This window comes from Mastigoproctus giganteus, chromosome 6, assembly GCF_048544385.1.
Source record: "Mastigoproctus giganteus isolate SK-2022 chromosome 6, ASM4854438v1, whole genome shotgun sequence".
Lineage (NCBI taxonomy): Eukaryota > Metazoa > Arthropoda > Arachnida > Uropygi > Thelyphonidae > Mastigoproctus > Mastigoproctus giganteus.
Genome location: NC_143580.1, coordinates 22,849,722 through 22,872,927, shown reverse-complemented (window position 1 = coordinate 22,872,927; position 23,206 = coordinate 22,849,722). Strand labels below are relative to the sequence as shown.

Below are 23,206 nucleotides of genomic sequence, written 5' to 3'. Positions count from 1 at the left end.
AAAAGTAAAATTATGAATATCTAACTTTATAAGTGAGATAATTACAGTGCTAAACCTTTAAATAAAAAATTCAAAAAATTGAAATATGAACATTAAAATTTTTGCTAAATAATCATTTATGCATACCAATAAAGGTGGCATAATTGGTCTCCCAGAAACTGTAATGCAGGACGTATAGGCAGAGAGTGGTTCTATATTTGGTAAAGTAGTAGCCATATCAGCAGCAGTACCTGTAAAGGTTATAAAACAAAAGGAAATTAAATATATATTCACTTATTGATGCACTAAGAGAACAAACAAATGGACATACACTTCCTTATACAGTAATGCTAAAAGCATAGCAATTAAATTATGAATCTGAAGATTGGTTAACTCATCAAATATTAACATAACAGGAATAATTACAAGTAGAAACATGATGTAACTCTGTACTTGCCATATTTAAAATTTTTCTGTATGCATCATAATTATCATATCCAATTTTAAAATAAGTACAGAAAGGAAGACATGGGAGAGGTTAAGCTTTTAGTCAGTCAAAAAGCAACATAATCTAAAACAGTATAGCCAGCAAACATGAGCTGTCACTGTAATACTGAATCAGTTTAGTGTGGCATAAGCACTGGGAAAGCAAAAATGAGAGGAGTATGTTACCAACTAAATTACTGCCATAAGCATAGTGAACACCTTCACAGACAAATCGAGTAGGCTAGCAAATCAGAATGTCTCATATAATGGTGGATTTTAATTTTCTATATATTGTTTAGAACTTGTGGGTTAGCCACAAGGAGGGAAAAATTTTTTCCCCTCCTCTCCCTTAATTCTATTTATTAATTTTACTTTGCCATGGTAAATACTTTATGTTAGAAACAGAGGACACTATATTATCATTTTGTCGTGCAATTCTGGTGGTTTACACTTGAGGTGATGCCAGGATTGTGCAATATGCAACAATATAATTTTGTATATAAGCAGTGGCAAGCTATAGTGGGCTCATGAGAGCCCATTGCTATTTTTTTTTTAAAATTGCAAGCCCATTGTTGAGACAATATTTATTCCACAAATGAAGTCCTGAATGCAATTATTGAGTATCCAGAGCCGAAAATACAGTGGGGTGAGCAGGGCTCCATCCCCAGCATTTTAATGGCGAAATTGACTAGTTATGTATTTTAAAATTGCCTCAATTTTGATTTAATTACAGTGAGACTAATTTTTTTGAATTCCCCTTGGTAATTACATTTGAAATAGTTTCCATTGAACGAAGAAAATTTCCATATAACGAATAGATTACAAGAGCCAACTTTGTATGCATTGTTCTCACCTTTAGGCAATTTTGGTAATTAGAAAGCACAAATTAAGGGTGAAAGGGATTACATTCCACAACGTTAGTGGTGTCCATAAAACCTATGGTTAAATATCAAGAAGTTGTGCTAGTCAATATGCTTTCCATAGCCAGTCAGAGGATTAAGAAGATTCCTGACACAAATAATAGCCTCTGGTCAACCTGTGTTGTGGTTCCCCTTTGCTCCAACAAACAGGCATATGTTTTTCAGAGAAGTGAGTGATCTGTGCCTTTCAGTAAATTTCTCCTGTCTACGTTTACATGGTCTAAGTAGCTGAATATCCGCGTGATTCTGACATTTTGCACAGTATTCAAAGAACTAGTGACAGCAGCAATGTAGAGGGGGGGGGGGAATGAGGCAACTAAGGTATTAAGTAAACTTTCCAAAGATGAAACATTGGCAGATTTTGATTTAGAGGCAATAATTAAAAAAAAAAAAAAAAACTGTATGATGATATCGCCAATCTCCAAAAAACCAGTGCGAATTAAGGATGATTGCTAAAGAACTTGATATGAAAACTGTTAAGATCGGTCGTGTATTCAGGCCATGATGGGCAGTTTGTAGCTTGTGGACGGCAATTGCGGGTTGGAGGAATTATCCTGCTTTGTGCAAACATTTTGAATCAGGAGTTAAATATTCAGGATTATTAAACCAACTTTTATATATGGAATTTCTTAACGATTTAGCGCTAATGATCGACATCCTGCAGGATTATAAGAAAAACCTTTCAGAAGCTTTACAAAGTCACAGCATCACTATAGCAAAAGCAGATTAATTACTGGAACTACCAATGCTATTGCTAATTTGAAAAATTCTGAAGGAAATTATGAAGCTAAAATTGAGAGCATGTTGAAGTGGAGAGAATTTGAAGGAATCAAAAAAATTGTGTCCCAAAGTAAGAACACATTTAAAAAATTACCTCATGACAAGTTATTAAATGCATTGTTTTATCCTTAAAGGATAAGCTATTAATGCAACAGAATGAATTTAAATTAAATAATGATGCCACTGACGGCAAGAAATTGAAAGAAATTTTAAACATATGCTACCCAGAATTGTGGAATATGAAAGAACTTTCATCTCAGTGGCAAGACGGTGAAAACCAAATAAGAAATTTAAGTTTCTGATAAAATAAGAAATAAAAATTAATGATTTTAGAGATTATGTCGAAGACAGTTTATCTTTAAAATCGAGTGAAATTCCCTTTTCAATTAAGAAAGCCAGGAAATATCTTTGAAACCACTGCAATTAGCAGTGCTGAAGCTGGTGAGCTTTCAGTGCAATGAATAATGTTGTGACAATTAAACACGTTGCAGATTATGATAACCATACATCTGAATGGAAAACACCATTGCTTCAATTTGATCCCGATTGTTACATCAAATCATTCCTCTGTAATTATCGCTTAGCTATTGAGAAAAGCATAAGATCAACAACAAATATTAATAAAGAAGTAAATTCTATATGGCAATTTTCAAAATAAATTTTTCTTGAATATTTGTATAATAATTTTTTAATGTAATCTGTGATTTTTGTGTACCTTTTCTAGAATAGTTAGTTTTTTATGTAATATTTGTTTTTATATTGTAGAATGTTGTGTGATAGTTTTTATGTTATTTGTGATATGAGAAATATTTCATGTTATTTTTTATTCACAATATTAAAATTTTATCATGAAAAAATGTATCCATTATATTTCCCTAGTTGTTAAAATAAACAGACCAATAAAAAAGTTACGCATGCGAACACGTGCGGTAGTTTTGTATTATGTAAAACATCCTTCACGTTTCTTTTAGGTATTTTGATTTGTATATATTGATTATGAAATAAAAGAGCTTTTGTATTGTAAATACAGTATTTTATTGATCATTCACAAATTTTCATAATTTCTGGTAGGCAATATACAATGGATTTATGATAACTAAAGTAAGAGATGTATACTTGTGATTGCAATGTATCTAAATGTCTCTGGAAAACAGCATCGATTGATGTACCGATCTTGTAGTTGAAGCAACATACGCAGGCATTAGGGGCACCTAACAATAGAATGTAACAAAAATGCGAGACGAAAATAAGAAATTGTTGACAAATATTTGTATTGTCGCAGTCACATGACAAATACTTGTATTGTTGCAATCATACTTACTGCAGTGATAACTTCAAAAGTATGATTGTGATGTCATACTATTCAAAAATTCTAAAAAGTTAGAACTGCAGACACTATCGCTATCGTATCCAGGTATCATCATAAGGGGGGGTACAATGACCAGGTTTTTAAATTTTTATTTTTAGATAGACCTAGGAAAATTATACACATGCACTTATATGTATGGTTCAGGGGAGAATAAGCCCCATCTGTCCACCCCACCTCTGACTCAAGATTTCATACGTCATGAAAAATGCATCACGTGCTCTAATCACACTACTAGTAGTCAGTGGTGTATCCAGATATCATCGTAAGGGGGAGCATGGTGACCATCCAGGTATCATCGTAAGGGGGCATGGTGACCAAGTTTTTGAGGTTTTTTTAAACCCCTCCTACATTCATTTTCTTTAATTTAGATTTTTGGTTAAGGGGGACATGTGCCATCTCTGCCCACCCCTGAATACGCCCCTGCTAGTAGCGTGAGCGTGGGAAGCACCTCCTCTGGCAGATGATGTCACTTCCGTGACCAATCAGATTTACTCGGTAGGAATCCCCAAGGATGTTTCACATCAAAAAGTCAGCAAAACTGCGAGCCCATTGTTAAAATATTCACAGCTCAACCACTGTATATAAATATTTATTTATTTCTATATAGTGTTGGGTTTTTTTTCACCTTTTTTAGTAGCTATACTACCTACTCTAATCTTTCCTTTTTTTTCTTTTCTTTCCTCAGCTGCTATTATTTATCTATACATTATACAATTATGGTCATTGGGTGATTTCTGTCTATCAGTGGCCACTTTACATAAAATTCTCCCCTTTTTCTTTTTCCTCACTCTTTCTTCCCTTTCCTTTTCATATAATTTTTATAGTTACACATACACACATACAATCTCAGTTGACTTATTACCAAAAAATAACTCTTAAACATCAGTTAACTTTCTCCAGATTTATTTCCTGTTTAGTTGTTATCAGCAAGAATTTTATAAGTCTCTTCCTTGTGATCCCCCCCCTCCCAAAAAAAGACATTTGTAATATATGACTGGATTGGTTGAATGGTTGCTTTTAGAACAGAATAGTAGAGACACAAGAGAAAGCAATATTCTGGTACAATAATCAGCAGTGATTCATCAAGTATTAAGAACTGCCATGAAAATAAATAATTATGTCACAGTGATTGCATACTGATTTGGAATTTATTCCGAGTAACTAATATCAGTGGTAAGTGGAAGCAATTTTGCTTTTTTCAGATGCAATTACAGTGGTCTTAGATGTTTAATTCTTTTCAATGGGACCAACATGTTTTAACAAATAAAAGAAAATAATCCTAGAAGTTATTATGCTTTTCATACCAACAGAGAGGTACTGTTCATGGTATAGCCCATCAACAACTGATGGGTTTAGAAGCAACGAAGAACAATGCAAAGGATGATTATAAATTTTCAGGGAACAAAGAATCCTACAGTGGGTATAAAATAGTCTGTAATCAAGTTAATCAGTGAAGTCTCACAAGGTTCAGTGTGAATTCCCTTATTGTACCTGATTAATGATTAATAAGTATTTCTAGTTTAATATCTAAGTTTGCTGCCACAAAGGTTAGCAATTAACAACATTAATCAGTGTATGCTACTTCAACAAAGTCTAAACAAATTATTCAGATGCTGAAAAATAACAACTGAGATATAACAAATTTTATATTTAACATATTATTCAGGTTAATGGTATTCATCTGGTATGCTTATATGAAATTATATATTACTTTTTTCTGCAGAAGAAAGTAACATATATATATATATATATATATATATAATTGTCACACAGTTTGTATATCTTAAAGTTATACAAAGTTAAACAAATTTTAAGTAAAATTTACTTGTAGCGAATATGCTCATCTTCAGGAATTTCAGGAAGTTTCAAGTATACTTCAAGACCAGGATTGATCACACCTCCACAAACTCTTCCATCCATAGGCATTTGATGGTAAAATTCTAAGGAGAGGAATACAGGAAATCATGAAGAATGCTTTATAGTAACATAAAGACAACTAACTTTATGGAATTTATTATGAATCATGTAATAATTACAAATAAACAAGAAATGATTGTCTTTTCTTGTTTCCTTCTTATATGCTACATGAAGGGAAAAATATTATTTTAAATTTATATAAGTTAACACGCACTAAAAATTTTATTCCTTTTTTTTTTTAAACACACAACCATATATAAAAATTAATTATTTAATTATTATTCAAGGTTTTACTGCTTTAACCACTTAACTGTCCACAGCCTATCAAATTATTTTCTTTATTCCATCACAGATGTGATGGAATACAGAAAAATTTCTAAGAATTTGTTGTCAAGGTGTTTTTGCTACCAGGACTTATTGAAAGCACTTAAATACAGACTGTACATGGTTGAAATTATATTATATCAACAAGACAAATACATTGATTGTTTGTTTGTTTGTCATTTGGTTTTTAGGAGCATTAGCAACTAAGGCCATATTGCTCCGGGGATATGCGGTGGTCATTCCCTGACCTTTCCGCATCCTCCGTATTTGGTGGTCACGGGCTCGAACCCTGGTCTAATCAAGAAGCGTGTGCTACGCACTGCTGCTCCTGTCCACCTGGCTACGAAGGCGCCTCTAATACATTGAAAGGAATACTGTAATACCTAGAGAAAACCACTGCTTCAATAAATGCAGTCATTCAAATTCTGCTCATTAATTTATTACTTTGTATGAATGGTACAAGTTAACAGGAGAGACTGCTTCTACAGGGATGGGATACACTTTCCGTATTTCCCCATGTATAAGACGCACCTTAATTTTGGGGCCCGAAATTTGAAAAAAAATGTATTACATAAAGTTATTGAACTCAAGTTTTATTCATCATAAAATTCATACAACTCATCACTGTCAAAATTCCCATCCATTAGCTTGTCCTCATCTGTGTCTGATGACGAATCACTGTCTTCATATATTGCCTCGTCCTCAGTTCCATCTATGGCATTTGAAATGCCACACTTCTTAAATGACTTGACAACAATCTCAATCTTGATATTATCCCAGGATCTTTTCACCCAGGTACAAACTTCTCCTATAGTTGGTTTCTTCACTCTTCCTGCTGGTGTCAAATTGTCCCCAGAAGACTTCATCCATTAGTTCCATTCATCTCTCATGGCAGCTTTGAAGGATTTGTTAATGCTGACATCAAGTGGTTGGAGCTGGGATGTCAAGCCTCCAGGTATGATGACAAGTTTTGTTTTTTGCTCTGCAGCAATCTTCTTTGTATTTTTTGTTATGTGTGCCCTGAACTGATCAAGCACCAATAGGGCAGGTTTGCGTAAGAGCCCACTTGGTCTCCTGCTCCAAACTTTCTCAAACCAGATCTTCATCCCATCCTGATCCATGCAACCTTTGTCATGAATGTGGACAATCACTCCTCGAGGAATGTCTTCTTTTGGCATTGCTTTGTGTTTGAAAATCAGCATAGGAGGCAGCTTGGTTCCGTCGTCACAACAAGCTAGAACAACTGTATAATGGCTCTTTTCATGTCCACTTTCTTCACAGTTACAATTTTCACCCACTTCTTATCAACAGTGCTGTTACTTGGGACATCAAATTGAAGGGGGACTTCGTCCATATTTGCAATCTGTCCCAACTCAAACTGATGTCTTCTGACATTGATGACAAAACGATGAAATTCAAGGACCTTCTGCTCATAGCTTTCAGGCATGTTTTGGGCAAGTCTGGTGCGTGTACGCATGCTTAGTCCATTCCGTTTCATGAACCTGAATCACCAATTGTGTCCTCCTCTGAAATCAGTAACTTCTTTTTCATCAACAATTCTTCTTGCCTCATGCTGAACCATCTTTGTGGACACAGGAATTCCAATTGCCCTTTGCTCTTCAATCCGTATCTTCAATTCCCTCTCTAAATCAGGCCATTTTGCTGACTTGCCTCTAATGGCCTTCTTCTGCTGTGGCATTTTCAGTAGCGTTTCTTCTTCCCATAGCCAGTCTCGGATTGTTTTCTCAGTTAGAGGAGGACCAAACACGATCAGCAGCACGATTTCCATTCACTTTTGCAGACTGGATCACTTTTAACTTGAATTCAGCACTGTACGAAAATCTTTTCTGAGCCATTTCTGGGCAGAACGTGGCAAAACGTAACCTAATATACTGGTAACAAGTGCGAAACAATGAGCGCAAAGACATCAAGCGCGAAAAAGCGGGAAATGCAAGTAAAAAAAAAATCTACAACCACTGTATAAGACGCACCCAGTTTTAAGACCCCAAATTGTTCGAAAAAAGGTGCACCTTATACATGGGGAAATACGGTAAATAGAAAGGGTGCAAGAATATTTGCTGATGCTATCGAGGCAGTTAGGTGGGTCGGAAAACTGCTAGCTTGGGGGGGATACGAGGACTAATAGATTAACAGTAGCCACTGGCAGAGGTGAAAGTGATTCTTGCACTGCTTCTGGAATGAGCAACAGCCTGAAAAACAAGGTGCAGGGTATTTCAGAGACTGCTGGGAGTCATTGTGGTACAGTAAACACGTGGGTTGTGTTAGGTAGCTAAGAATAGGAACAGGTGCATGTATACTTGCGTGTACACCAATGCTAGGAGGTTGGTAAATAAATTTGATGAATTTGAGGTATTGCTCAAAACATCAAAGGCAGATATTGTTGAGATATCAGAGACGTGGTGTCACACAGATATAAGGAATGCAGAACTGGAATTTGGGGTGTACAGTATGTACAGAAAGGATAGACAGGATAGGAAAGGAGGGGGGGGGGGTTATGCTATTAGTTAAGAAACACAAAATCCAAGGAAGTGAAGCCAGTTGACATCAATGGACAGTGCAGTGTCAAGTCAGTTTGGTGTGACATAAGCATTGGGAGATCAAAATTGAGAGTAGGAGTTTGCGATAGGCCTAATGACTCTGATGAGTATAATAAGAAACTGTACAGTGAAATAGATGGGCCAGTAAATCAGAGAGTCTTATAATGGGGGATTTTAATTTCCCAGATATTGACTGGAATTTGTGGGTTGGTCACTCACACACTAGCAAGGCTTTTGTAGATTTATTGGATGATTGTTTTCTACATCAGCATGTTCGAGAGGCAACTAGAGGGAGTAATACTCTTGATCTGATTATCAGTAGTGATTCTACATGCATTAAGAATCTGCAGATAAAGGAACCACTAGGTGGCAGTGATCACAGTGTGCTGAAGTGGGATTTACTCAAAGAGGTAACTACCATCAGGGGTAAAGGGAAGTGTTTTTGCTTTCATAAAGGCGACTATGATGGTCTGAAACAGTATTTAAATTCTATACAGTGGGACCAACTGATGATGTTACCAACAGCAAATTCAAAATGAGAAGCATTCAAAGAATTTATCTTGGAAGCTACTAGGCTTTACATACCAACTAAGAAATATTGCTCAAGGTTTAGGCCTAAATGGATGTCAGATGAACTAATGAGACATATGGCAGAGAAGAAAAATGCATGAGATACATATAAATTAATGGGTGACATGGAAGCCTATGATAGATATAAGCTGGTCTGTAACCAAGTCACAAAGGAAATTAGGCAGGCAAAAGCAGATTTTGAGAAATCCTTGGCAAAAGATGCAAAGAAAAACAGAAAAGAGTTCTTTACCTATGTAAACTCTACAAGGAAAGGGATGAATCAGATTGGTCCAATGGATATTGATGGTTCAACTGTTGATGATCCTGCTCAGGTGGCTAACATACTAAACGAGTATTTTGCATCTACATTCGCACATGAGGAGTTATTCAGGAAGGGGAATGCCAGAGGTGAAGCAAACTCTGGCAGTGAGCTAGATGATTTTGTAATAACTGAGAGGAAAGTGGAGGAGAAATTGTTGAGGATAAACATAAAAAAGGCACCCAGGGTGGATGGGATCTATTCAGTTATATTAAAGGAGGCAGCAAACCCTTAGCCATAATTATGAGCGCTTCTTTGGACTCAGGGAAAGTACCCATAGACTGGAGACGTGAAAATGTGATCCCAATTCACAAAGGAAGATCAAAGGCTGATGCAAGTAATTATAGACCTGTGAGTTTAACTTCTGTTCCAGGAAAATTAATGGAGGCACTGGTTAAAGAAGCACTGCAGGATCATCTAGACAAGACTTCAGTTATAGCTCAGACACAGCATGGTTTTGTTAAGGGAAAGTCTTGCCTGACCAATTTGGATACTATGATGCAGTAACAAAAGAACTGGATGCAGGGAATAACTTTGATATTATATATTTGGATCTTAGAAAGGCTTTTGATACTGTTGCACATGGAAGACTGCTGCACAAATTGGAGCAGTGTGGCAATGGAGGCAAATTGCTGCTATGGATAAAGGGATGGCTGAGGGGAAGCAGACAGAGAGTGGTAATCTCTCTGTCTTCTTCCCCTCAACCATCCCTTTATCTATAAACAGTACAGAGAAGGACAACAAGATTAGTGAATGGAACAAAGGGTTGCTATTACAAAGAAAGGCTTAAGTGTTGCAAATTACAGTGTCTGGAGACTAGGCACCACGAGGTGATCTGATAGAGGTGTATAAATGATACAAAGGTTGGCAGGGTTGTTAAGGACACTACTGACAGTATGCTGCTGCAACAGGATCTGGAAAGGTTGAGCAGATGGGCTGAGAGGTGGCAAATGAAGTTTAACATTGACAAATGTAAAGTACTACATATGAGAAACAGTAACCCCAGAGCAACGTATCAACTCTGTGGTACTACACTGACAGTGGTTGAGAATGAAAAGGACCTGGAGGTAATTGTGCAGGCAGATATGAAGTTTTCTGAGCAGTGCAGACGGTCTGCAAGAGTAGCTCATGGTGTCTTGTCAATGATATACAGGAATTTTTCTAGCAGGGATAAGGAGGTGATTATTCCCTTGTATAAGGCAATGGTCAGGCCACACCTTGAGTACTGTATACAGGTCTGGAGGCCTCATTTCAAGAAGGATGTAGAGCTGCTGGAACAAGTACAGAGAAGGGCAACAAGATTAGTGAATGGAACAAAGGGTGCTCTTACGAAGAAAGGCTTAAGTTTTGCAAATTACAGTGTCTGGAGACTAGGCACCGCGAGGTGATCTGATAGAGGTGTATAAAGCCTTGAATGGTTTGTGCCTGCTCAATGCTGATGGGATTCTTCCTTTTGCTCAGAATAATCACCTGAGAGGGCATAAATTCAAATTGAGGAAAGACAGATGTAGGATAGATGTGCAGAAATTTGCCTTTAGCCAGCGGGTAGTTGGTTGGTGGAACAGACTTCCATCCCTTGTTATGAAAGTTGATAGCCTAAATAAATTTAAGGCTCAGCTGGACAGGTATTTCAAACGAACGGAGGGGTGAAATGGGAGTGGGTTTTTTTTTTTTTGGCTGATGCTGCATAAGCTTGCTTTCTTGCATCATATGCCTCTACTAATGCTAAGTTCCTCCAGCAATCACAGATTTTTTGCAATGGAGAACTGAAAAGGCTGAAAACACAATTTTTCTCTCCATTATGGAGGAGGGATATGTTGACTGGCCAATTGCTGATTCCAATGCAAATTGTGTTACAGATCAGGGTTCAAGAGATCAATTTTCAGTTCTATGAAGAGCTCAAATTTGCTTGGAGCTAGGTCTCCTGAGGCTAAGAGAGTTCTCTCTTGGCCTTCCTTCCTTTAGTGAAATACCAGCAAATAGACTTCTAACCAAAAGTTAGGGAACCTACATGGTCCCTTAACTTTTGGTTAGAGGACCTATGTAAATAATTGGATTTCTTCTTTGTGACTTGGGTTCCTATTTGGATTCTACCTACTGGAGAACAGAATATCCAAATAGTGCATACCAGCTTGAAGCTAGGATAAGTTGAGGGATATGAATTTTGCATTCAGCATAGGATACGACTGTTGAATAAATTAATTACATACATTTCCCCAAAATAGTTTTGAATGATGAACTTGACCATCTGCACAAAGTTAGCAAATACGTAAATATATTGTGTGTAGAGTATTTATAAACGTAGGAAACTAGATTAGAGAAGACTGCAGTATGTTGACCAGTCGTTGACAGCATACGGGGATTATTACCATATGTCAGCTATGTAGAAAACTCAAAAATTAGAGTCAAAATGTAAGAACTTCAACCAACATGGTTATATATATTTTTGAATGCTAATTTTTTGCAAAAAGCTGGACTGAATTCATTCCTTTCACTTTGGAGCTGTACATTATGCTGTTCTCCTAATACATGTGACATTAGGTAACATTATATTATGGAACTAGGTCTTTTGGGAATGGGATACGAGTTCAAATTCTTTGACTAACTATGAAAAAACACTGCTGTACCAAAGAAATGTTTCGATGTTTTTACAGTCAACAGTGGAGTGCACCGTCATAATGAAAAACCACATTGTTCGGCAGCACTTTATGCCTTTTTTTTTTTTTTTTTTTTTTGTTGCAGAGCTGAAAAGAATTTGTTCTTCCAAGCTTTGATGGAACCTATTCCAGTGAATAGGTTCCATCAAAGGTATCATTTTCTAATTTGCAATTAGAAAATGATACCTTATGAGTCCCAGAATATGGCATACAGAACTGTCTCCTGAGAAGTTGCCACCTGAAATGTTTTCAGCAATGATGAGTCAACATGTTTCCACTGGGAAATACTTCTAGTTAAACTCTGAAAACCACAATTCAGTGATTGTTATTACCTCTTCTATGAAGTTATTCTGCTTTGCTAATTGCAAACTGTCTTTCACAATCTGAGTCTGAATAAGGCATTTTCTGCAACAATTTGAATAGTTTTTTTTTCTAGTTTCATTATCCATTTTTTTCCCATTTATAAATGTTAAGGAAGCACTGCAATACCAATCACACATAAGTCCTTGATATCAAAGGTATCTCTATCTTATTTCTTGGACAATAAGATTTTCCTGTTTTCTTTGTAGTTCTTATAACTGAAAGGTACTGAAAAGTCGCATATACAGGATGTTTCAATTAAAAACACATTAGAGTCTATCTTACTTATTTTCAGGTTTAAGCTGTTTTTTTGTTCGAAATTTTTTGTCGTATTTTGGCTGAAAGTTTTGAATTTGATGTCAAAATTTGGCTAAATACAATCATTTAGATTTTACAATTTTTAAATTTGGCTTAATCATCACTACTTTTTTCTCAATGGGAAGTTGTTCTCAAACAAATGTTTCAAATAAAACAAATGTAAACCATTGCGATTGCAATGGTTTACATTTGTTTTATTTGAAAAAAAGGGGAAAAAAAAGTAGTATGTGATATTCACTCTTCAGCATGCACATAAAGCTGGCTGTATGAGGGCAGTTTATATTGCATCTCCTCACTTTACAACCATTGTATTGTTATTATTACTATTATCATTTATTTTTACTTCAAATAAAACCCATTCATTTCGGAAGTAAACTGATGGCATTTTACGCTAAACCAAAGATGGGGAACAGCTTTCCCATCTTTGGTTTAGCATGCATCAAAAACAGCAGTTGATTGGACAAAATTTTAATTTATAAATTGTAAAATCCACATATAATACTTAGTCCAGTTTTAACATTAAATTTAAAAAATTCAGCCTATATGAGACAAAAAAAAGTCAATGTCTTTTAAATGAAACTCTGTATGTTGGTCCAGATTTCTTCATTGAGGAACAATGTAAGGCAGTCATCAGTTTTTTCCTCATTTTCTCAGTTTACTTACCATAGTCAAAGATCTCGAATAGCAGACTGTAAAACATGGTTGTCTAAATTCTGAACTGTTTCCATTTAAATCTCTAAATTTAATTTAATTACATGCAGCACATGTTTTTCTTATTCTATTATAGATATGGTAGTACTTTTAAGTCAATTAATCAGTTGGTTTGAATCAATTAAGAATATTTGTGTGAGTTTTAAATGCCTATTTGCCCATCTTTCTTCTTAAGTCATTTGATATAACTGACACATAAAACTTGCTGAAGGTATTTCACCAGGGTTCAGCTCTCAGCTGCAATATTTTAAATTGTGCTTCTTTACCATTAATATGTAATTTTTTTTTTTCAGTACCTTCTAGAATTTATCATATTTCATTTTATATTCTTTCCTGCTGAAATGGTGTCTATGTTTATACTTCCTATGCTATTTATAGTGCCTATGATTTATATTGTTGTGGGGTTTGAGGTCATTACAAAAGACTATGAGAACATTACTGTGTTCTGTGGCTTCATGTGGATTTTAGTATGCAGCATGATTAATGCATGATTGGTATGCAGCATTTGGAATGAATGGAGGGATGAAATGGGAGGGGTTTTTTTTTTGGCTGATGCTGCATAAGCTTGCTTTCTTGCATTGTATGCCTCTACCAATGCTAATTAAACATTTTATTTTATTTTACTATCAGTCTGTTTAGTTAGCAGCAGCAAAAATTTTATGTATAATGCATGCACTTGGCTTTTGTTGTGCTGCTGGTTTAGTGCCACTGCTTCCACAGCTTTAATTGTAGAATTTTCCCAACTCGTGCTAGCTACTGTCTTGCACAGTTCGTCTACCAAGTTTGGTCCATGTTTACAGTCATTGGTCCATGTTTACAGTTCATAACAAACTCAAGTACAAAAATAAGTCTGTTAATTTTAAAAATACTGAATGGCAATGCATCTTAATATCAGTCTTAAAATGGAAGAATAATTCAAAGAAGCAAAGCTTATTAGAGTATCTGCTGTCAAAATAAATGGATAATAAATAAAAATAAACAAACTATAATAAACATAAATTGAAACTCTACCATACAAGACAGCATGTAAAATAATGTGCCGGAGTACAGAGGCTGCACCTAAAAAAAAAAAAAAAAAAAACATCAAGTTTCTTGAAAAGGTCCAGAGATAGGCAAAACAGCACCACATGAGGAAATACTTCAAATATGTGTGCTACAAAGCCTGGCAACCAAACACTTTAGAGGAGACCCAACTGATGTCTATATAAGCTCTGAAAGCAAACAGCAAAACTATCCATTTTCAGAGCCTATATGAATTAATGCAGATTCACAATTATAAATGATTCCAGAATTAGGGGATATAAATGCAAAGAATGGAGAAAGAAATTCAGACTGGATTGTAGGAAGCTTTCTTTTAGTAAGAAAATTATTAATTACGGGAATAAGTTGTTATACATGTTGGGCATAGCCTCTTGCTGTACACAGATGTGAGCAAACTGGGTTTGCTATTTAGTGCATCAACCTACATTTTATTTACAGAGGCACTTCACCATAAGTTGCTTTGGTATTGCCCTACTCTAAATAAAAGACACTGCTCCAATGGAGAAGTATATTTATTGCCTTAAACTCATACACTTTAAACAAAAAGCAATATACTTCTCCAATGGAGCATTGCCTTTCATTTAGTAATGGAACTTGTGGCAAAGTTGCCTTGGAATTGCACTATGAGATAAATGCAATAAGTAGTAAGAAAGCCTCTGAAATATGAGATCGATGCAATAAATAGCAAGAAAGCCTCTGCAATATGAGATCAATGCAATAAGTAGTAAGAAAGGTGTCAGCAATAAGTTTGCTGACACCTTTCTACATAGGTGTCATGCAGACTGTTACTGTTTCTGTTGTTGTGGAAGGTCATATCCATTAGCTATGGGTCTGCATATTCCATCATACAAAACATTCTCAAATATAACAAAACTTCTACATAGTAGGTCCTAGTAACCTATCTGCACTGCTCAGGAAACTTCATATCAGACCGTACAATTACTCATGTCTGTTTTGTTGACCATGACATGAGTGTAGTATCACCTAACTGGTATGTTATTCTGCGATTACTGCTCCCCAAGTGCAGTAATACCTTACAATTATCAATATTAAAACTCAACTGCCATTTATCAGCCCATCTACCTAATTTTTAGCATCAGCATTAGTTGAGGCATATGATGGAAGAAAGCAAGCTTATCATCAGCCAAAAAAAACTTCCCATTTCACCCATCCGGTCACTCCAAATGTTTGTCTGGTTCAGCCTTAAATTTATTTAAGCTATCAACTTCCACAACATATGGAAGTCTGTTCCAACAAACAACTACCCACTGGCTAAAGGCAAACTTCTACACATCTAGTCTATAATTGTCTTTCCTCAATTTGAATCTATGCCTCCTCAGGTTCTTAATCTGAGCAAGCAAAAGTATCCCATTAGCACTGAGCCTGCTCAAACCATTCAAGGCCTTGTACACCTCAATCAGATCACCTCACAGATGCCTATTCTCCAGATGCTGCAACTTGCAGAATTTAAGCCTCTCCTGGTAAGAGAACCCCTTTGTTCCTCTCACCAATCTTGTTGCTCTTCTCTGTACTCATTTGTTCGTTATTTGGTTTTAAGGAGCATTAGCAACTAAGGCCATATTGCTCCGGGATATGCGGTGGTCATTCCCCGACCTTTCCACATCCTCCATATTTGGTGGTGATGGGCTCGAACCCCGGTCTAATCAAGAAGCGTGTGCTATGCACTGCTGCTGCTCCTTTCCACCTGGCTACGGAGATTCCGTCTGTACTCGTTCTAGCAATTCTACGTCATTCCTAAAATGAGGCCTCCAGACCTGTATGCAGTACTCAAGGTGTGGCCTGATTTAACCAGGTTTTGTTGGAGTAGAACATCCTGATTACTGTTATTAACCACCCTGCCAACTTTTATATCATCGTCAAACTTAAATACATTAAACTTGATATGCCTTCATCAATACTGTTAATATGAGAAACAATAAGCCCAGCACTGACCATGAGGGAGACAACTAATAACATTAGTCCAAGAAGAATAGTACACATTAATAACCATCCTCTGTCATCTGTCAATAAGCTCCCTTTTTTCATAGTACAGTAGTAAGTAACTTGACCACAATGCCAATTTGTCCAGCAGTCTTTCACATGCATGCGTGCAACAGTGTCAAAAGCTTTTTTGAAATCTAATTATATACTTGTCAAAATTATATTTTGCATCCATTTTCTCTGTTACTGCATCATAATAGCTAATCAGATTGGCCAGACAAGATTTCCCCTTAACAAATCCATGCTGTAATTTCAGTAATTTTCCAATACTTTGCCAATACTACTTTAACCAGACTCCATTATTTATCCTGGAACAGAAATTAAGGCTCTGTAATTACTCTTTTCACCCTTTTATTCTCCAATACGAAATGGGGATAAATTTGCATCTCCAGTCCACCCTCCCTTGAATCCAAAAATGCTCTTGTAATTATGGTCAAAGATTTCCTTACCTCTTTTGCTGCTGCTTTTAATATAATTGAATAAATCCCATCAGACCAAGGTGCCTTACATACGTTTAGCTTTCTAAAAGTACATAAAAGGCACCAAAAGTAAAAGAGAAATTTAAGATTTTCTTTTACCCTTTCTTCTCAGTTATCAAAAAATCATTTTGTTACCAGTTATAACTTGGCACACCTCGTATTCCTATCCCTAAAAACTTCTTTGTTGCAAAATATTCATTTAATTTGTTGGTAATCTGAATCACAGTATAAAAAAAAGTACTTAAAAGTTTCTTCTATCTAATAAGAATCAAACCCAGGTCTTTTCCACAGTGTGGAAGAACAAAGGCTATAGACACAAGGTTTGGTTTGGTTTTTAATGACGCATTGGCAGCTAAGGCCATAATGCGCCAAGTCAAATTTAAAATGCTATTAAACATTTTGGAAGCCAAGGCTACCATATAGACACAAGGTATGATATGACTTTTGCTCTTAGTTTGTGTATGGACATATAACCTAAAAAACCTTTATCAACTGATAAGGCTATTTCAGCATGATATTTTTGATGGGCCTATAAATGCAATATGGCCAGAAGAAAGTAACCCAAAAGGTGGCAGCATGTACCTCAGTGCTTAACCCGAGTCAGGCCATTTTATATAAAAAAAAAAAAAAAAAAAAAGACTACCAAAGTAAAGGAACAGGTTATATTTCAACACAGATGTTGAAATAATTTAATAACAGTATGCCTCTTTGTGTTTTCTTTTTATGTCTAGCTGTCAGAGGATTTGATTGATTTGGTAGTTGTTGGCGCATCGGCTTCTGTGGTCATATTGCACCTCCCAAGGTTTTTGCAGTACTTTGATCCAAGCCCGAGGCGGGAATCGAACCCGCGACCTTTGGGTTGCCGGGCAGGTACTTTACCCACTCGGCTAGCCCGGTCGGCGCTGTCAGAGGACATTCACTTCCCTCCAGTAACAAAGCTTGGACTTATACTTTAGAAAGAACATTGTTATCCACGAGTTAGTCTAAAATTATTAACTTTTTTGCTTTTTAATAATTATCATCATATTTTTAATAAATAAAAAACAAAATTAGTAACTTTAGGTTAACTTGTGGAGCACAAAATCATTTCTAAAGTGAACATATATCTAAATCTTGTTGCTGCCACTGGAGGGAACAAAGCATCTCCAATCAGTTAGAAAAAATAAAATGCAGACAGACGATAACTCTTATCAAATTAAAACATGTCTGTTCATTGAAATGCACAAAGTTACAATAGATATTTGTGAAATGGCGTGTGATGATTTTTTTTTTCTTTTTTTTTTTGCCTCATATGGAAATGGATATTCTGGTGGATTGAGCATTAAAGCAGTTAGGCTGGCAAAAGAAAATAAGCTTTGAAAGCCTCTATCAAAAGAAACAAAATGATATCTTTCATCAGAATGTACAGTACAGATGCTTGTGACTAAATTCTGTCAAAAAAAAAAAAAAAAAAAAAAAGTCAGTTAATAAAACAAAAGCACTTTGGAAGGAGCCAGTGTACTAACAATGTATCTGTTGGGCAGTTTTTGACAAAATTCTAAAGTATCCCAAGTCAGAACATGAAAAACTTATAATGGCACATGTCAGGTGTATTTGCATAACAGATCAAAGTACTTCATGACCTTGAAAATAAACAGTGGCAACTATGTGTAGAGAACTTATTGTTAGCATGAAAATGAAAATTTTCATGCTATTACTAAGGTGCCTCTGCACCAAAGCTTTTCAGTTTTTCAATGAATATTACATGCAGCTGTCAAAAAACATTAACAAACAAGCAATATATCTCCTAGCATACCAGTGGCCAAATGAACTTGCTGCGAGAGAGACTGATGAACAATATGGTGTGTCATTTCCTATTACAGAATCACTGGTCCCTAATTTACTGAGGATGGGGGCAGATGCTGTTACTGTTGTTATCACACTGTGACCAGATTTGATAATGAAATGAAAATTTCATCACTGATTTTGAAAAACCCCGAGTCTCCTGGTCAATATGGCTTCTAATAGGCTTTTGATTAACGACAAAATGTTTCATTATGTCATTAATCAAAGCCGAACACTAAGTTCATATTCTTTATTCGTATACTGTTTACCTTCCTCCAACTAATTTTTTCCACACTCTGGGCTATTAGTTATATGAGGGCAGGTGGGTCTATTTCTATCCCAATTTCTTACTTAATTTCATCTCTTGGTAGCTAAACTGCTATATCATTGCCTGTGACCAAAACATACATGTACACAAAATGAGTGTATATATATATATATATATATATTTGTTTTAGATACGTAATTATTTTTTGATTTTATATTATCATTTATTACTTAAGAACTTTTAATTCTGTGTATATGCCAGTTATGGTTAATTACTTTAGAAGTCACTTCTTACTGATTATACCACATGCAAGCTCTCCACTCACCAAACGTGTGTATGTCATTCCATAGCAGCGTATCTACTTTTTTTGAATTCAATAGCTATCCAAAAACAGATTGTTTTTCGCGTGTACTGAGAGCTATGCTGCAAAACTTCATGATAAAACATACAAACTGATTTTTAAAGAAACAAAAATCTTCAGTTAACCTGAACTGCTATCAATAAACATAATAAATAATTAAACAAATAACTACAGTTAACAACTTTAGTAACACACACCAACAAATGAAGTTTAACAGACACAATTATAATCAAAACATGATTAGTGCCACCTAGTGGTATAATACCAAAAATACCAATAACACCGGCGAATCATCTGTTGGAGGTCATACACAAGTACAGACCAAGGTTTGAAAGCACTTTTAGAAGAAAGCTGCTTTCAAATCTTGAAAAATGGAAGAAACGATGCCTTACACTTATTGATTCTCACTTTGGGATTTGTTGTCATATAGGCTTTTAGTCGCATTAGCAACTTAAGTCATACTGCTCGGAACCCGAAGGGCTCACATCTGGTGAATATGGGCTTGGCACACCCAGGGTCCTGAGCTGGATATCATCATTCTTCTCTTCTTGGTGATTCCCTTTTCTACTTTTAACTCTCTCTCTCTCTCAGCGTAACTCGAGAATTTTTTTTTTTTTTTTTTTTTTGGCTGGTGCAGCATAAGTCGCATAAGGCTTCCTTGCATCCTATAGCTAAAAAAAAAATAATAATAAAAATAAAATAAAATTTTAAAAAATAATAATAATATGGTCAGGGAGATGTGGCATATGCGAGAAATAACGACCATCCCGATCATCGCGTCGACCACTGGTATGATGCCAAAGATCCTACACAGCAGCCTAGCAGCAATAGGTCTCCCAGAGAACACCTACAAGGAACTCCAGAAAGTCGCAATCCTGAACACCTGTAGGATAGTCAGAGAGTTCCACGACCAACGGTAACACCAGACATTACAACCACCCTGTTTACTTGATAGCAGTACCCGTCAGGGAGTGGAATCACCCAATCATGGAGAAATAATAATAATAATATAACGTCTGTTTTGTAAAATTCTCGTCTTCTGTGGTCGATTTACTATTTGCTGGACGGAAAACCCGAGTTTCCGGGAGAAAAACCAAGCTACCCACGCCTCAGACCGACTAACTCAGCCGCGTTGTGAAAAATGCCCACAGAAATTCCTCGCGTCTTTGACAGGATTCTAACTCATGTCTTTTCTACCTGGTGTGAGGAAGATGGTGATTATACCAACTGTGCTACCCACGAGGGCATATTTTGGAATTCAGGAATAAATGCATTAGTAACAACTGCTGCAAAGTGTCTTAATAATAACAAGACCTGTGTCGTGTCGTTCTTCTTTAAGAGCTATAGTACATTAAAAGAATGAGAACAATACAAAATTTTCCAAAAACTCTTTCATCCTTCTAAATAATAATCACTTAAGAATAAATAATAATCGCTTAAAATATTTTGAAATTCTTATTATTTATTTTCATTGTTCAACTGTTAATTATGATACATTGTGCTGCCACTTTATTAGGTACACCTACCTAATAGCATGTTGAACCTCCTTTAGCCTTCAAAACAGACTGAATTCGTCTAGGCATGGATTGAAAAAGATGCTGAAAACGTTGTGCAGGAATGGAGTACCATGCAGACATCAGTCTGTCACGCAGATCCATGAGATTCGACGGAGGTGTAGGCCTGCAGCGAACAGCCTTTTCCAGCTCATCCCAACGACGTTCAATAGAATTAAGATCTATGGACTGAGCGGGCCACTGCAGCAAAGAAAAGTCATTGTCATGTTCCTGGAACCATTCCATAGTGATTCGGGCTTTGTGCACAGGGGCATTATCCTGCTGGAAGTAACCATCTGACTAAGGATTAACTGTCAACATGAACGGATGCACTTGGTTAGCAATGATGTTTAAGTAAGATGTGGCATTCAGACGTGAATCTATGGGTTTCAATGGACCCAACATGTGCCAAGAAAACATTGCCCAAATCATAACACTGCCTCCACCACCTTGCACAGTGGCGCATTATGGTCTTAGCTGCCAATGCATCATTAAAAACCAAATAAAAACCTTGCACAGTAGTCGTCAGACATGACGGGTCCATGGATTCAGTTGTTTTCGCCAAATTCTGAGCCTTCGATCACCATAATGCACCAGGAACTGCGACTCGTCAGACTAAGCAACTGTTTTCCAATCCTCAATAACTCATGTCTCATGTGCTGGTGTTGCTGTGCCCACACCAATAACTCATAACTCATGTGCTGGTGTTGCTGTGCCCATAAGAGACGTGCTGTCTTGTTCTTCATTGATAACAAAGGTACGCGATGTGGCCATCGGCTGCTGTAGCCCATTCGCGACAAAGTGCGACTAGTGGTCCATTGTGATATTTCGTTCTGCTCACCAATTGTGACGTATTGTGAAGTGATGTGCGACATTGTGGCTCGTCTGTTTCCTTGCACAATTCTAGCCGTCCTCCTCTGACCTCTCTCATCAACAAGCGATATTCTTCCACAGGGGTGCTGTTGAGAGGATGTTTTCTGTTCGTTGCACCATTCTCGATACACCCTTGAAACTGTGGTGCGTGAAAAGTTCAGGAGAACGTTTCAGAGATGCTTTGTCCAGCATGTCTTGCACCTACTACCATGCCACGTTCGAAGTCCATTAGATCACTTCTTTTCCCCATTCTTTCTACGGTTTGTACGCTTAACTGATACTAGAAAGGTTGTTCTGCTGCATTTATATCCACAACTGTGGTCATATGAATTGCAACGTTGTGGGACAAACCATTTGTGTGCATAGCAGGGGTGTACCTAATAAAGTGGCAGCACAAGATAGTTCCTTTCCGGATCTTATAAAGCGAACGAGAATGGATTTCAATAGTTGTTCTGTTCAGGAAGATATAGTTTTGTTTCACGTCTAGATTCATGAACTGCAGTATAGACGAAAGCCCTTGAAGAACTAAAATTGTTGACCCAATTTCAAGACAAGATTTGGAAAAGAAGCGACTCATGGAAGATTTTTTTTTTTTTTTAAATGAAAAAGGACGCTGTTCATACAGGAAGAGAGTTATTGTCTATTAAAGATAAGCAATGAAGTAGGAGGGAAGTGACCAACAATGAAAACGAGGTTATGACCAAAAAAAAAATATATATATGAAAGATTATTACTGAATTCTACACATATTTATTAAAACAAAAATCGATTTTAAGATTTATACAGTTAATAATTTTTAAGTAATAAATTAATATAAATAATTATAACTCCATTATAAATTAATTCATTACTAATTTGCAAATATTATAAACCTTTCATAAAATTAATTTTATTAAAAATTATTTTATTAATGGTTTTATAATTACGTTTTATAAAGCCATTACTAAAATTTAAGAAATAAAAGGTTAATAAAATAACAAGTTAGTTCCCCAAATCAAATCAAAACCTGGTTGTTGTAGTTGGGTTTTAGGAGCATCAGCGACAAAGGCCATATTGCTCCGTAAATTACGTGTGTTCTGAGATCGATTTTCTGTTTCGCTGTACGAAAAACCCGAGTTTCCAGTAGGAAAAACGATGCTGTCCTCGCCTGAGATCGACTAACTCAGCCACGTTGTGAAAAAAGCCAGTAAAAATTCCTTTGATCATCGACGGGACTCGAACAATTACAATTTACAGACATAATAATAATATATATGGCGTAAGTCCCTGATGCGCCTAAAACCTTAACAACAATCGGCAGAGAATTCAGTTAAAAGTAGGTAATTAGTATTAGCCATATAGCGCAAGGAAGCCACAAAAATTCAAATTATTATATTAGGGCCACCTGTAATCTCTTACATATATATATATATATATTATTATTTTATCTTTCTATTGTGGTTTATTGTGTTTATTTTCTAAATTACGGGTGTTTTCTACTCATAGGTATTATGGTTAATACATTACTGGTCTTTAAGCTAGCCTAAACTCGGTTATCT

At 36.1% G+C, this 23,206-nt stretch overlaps 1 protein-coding gene across 1 annotated transcript in view; it reads right to left on the bottom strand.

Annotated features, from left to right (window-relative positions):
* Positions 1-19,301, bottom strand: part of Cp110 (Centriolar coiled coil protein 110kDa) — an 80,419-nt gene extending 61,118 nt beyond the window's left edge. Inside the window, exons 1-3 of the mRNA XM_090376108.1 lie at positions 19,207-19,301; positions 5,360-5,474; positions 127-230 (exon numbers count right to left, since the gene is read on the bottom strand). Coding sequence (XP_090232234.1) covers positions 127-230; positions 5,360-5,378 — 123 coding nt within the window. The 5' untranslated portion in view covers positions 5,379-5,474; positions 19,207-19,301. The remainder of the gene's footprint in view (positions 1-126; positions 231-5,359; positions 5,475-19,206) is intronic.
* Between the last annotated feature and the right edge of the window lie 3,905 nt (positions 19,302-23,206).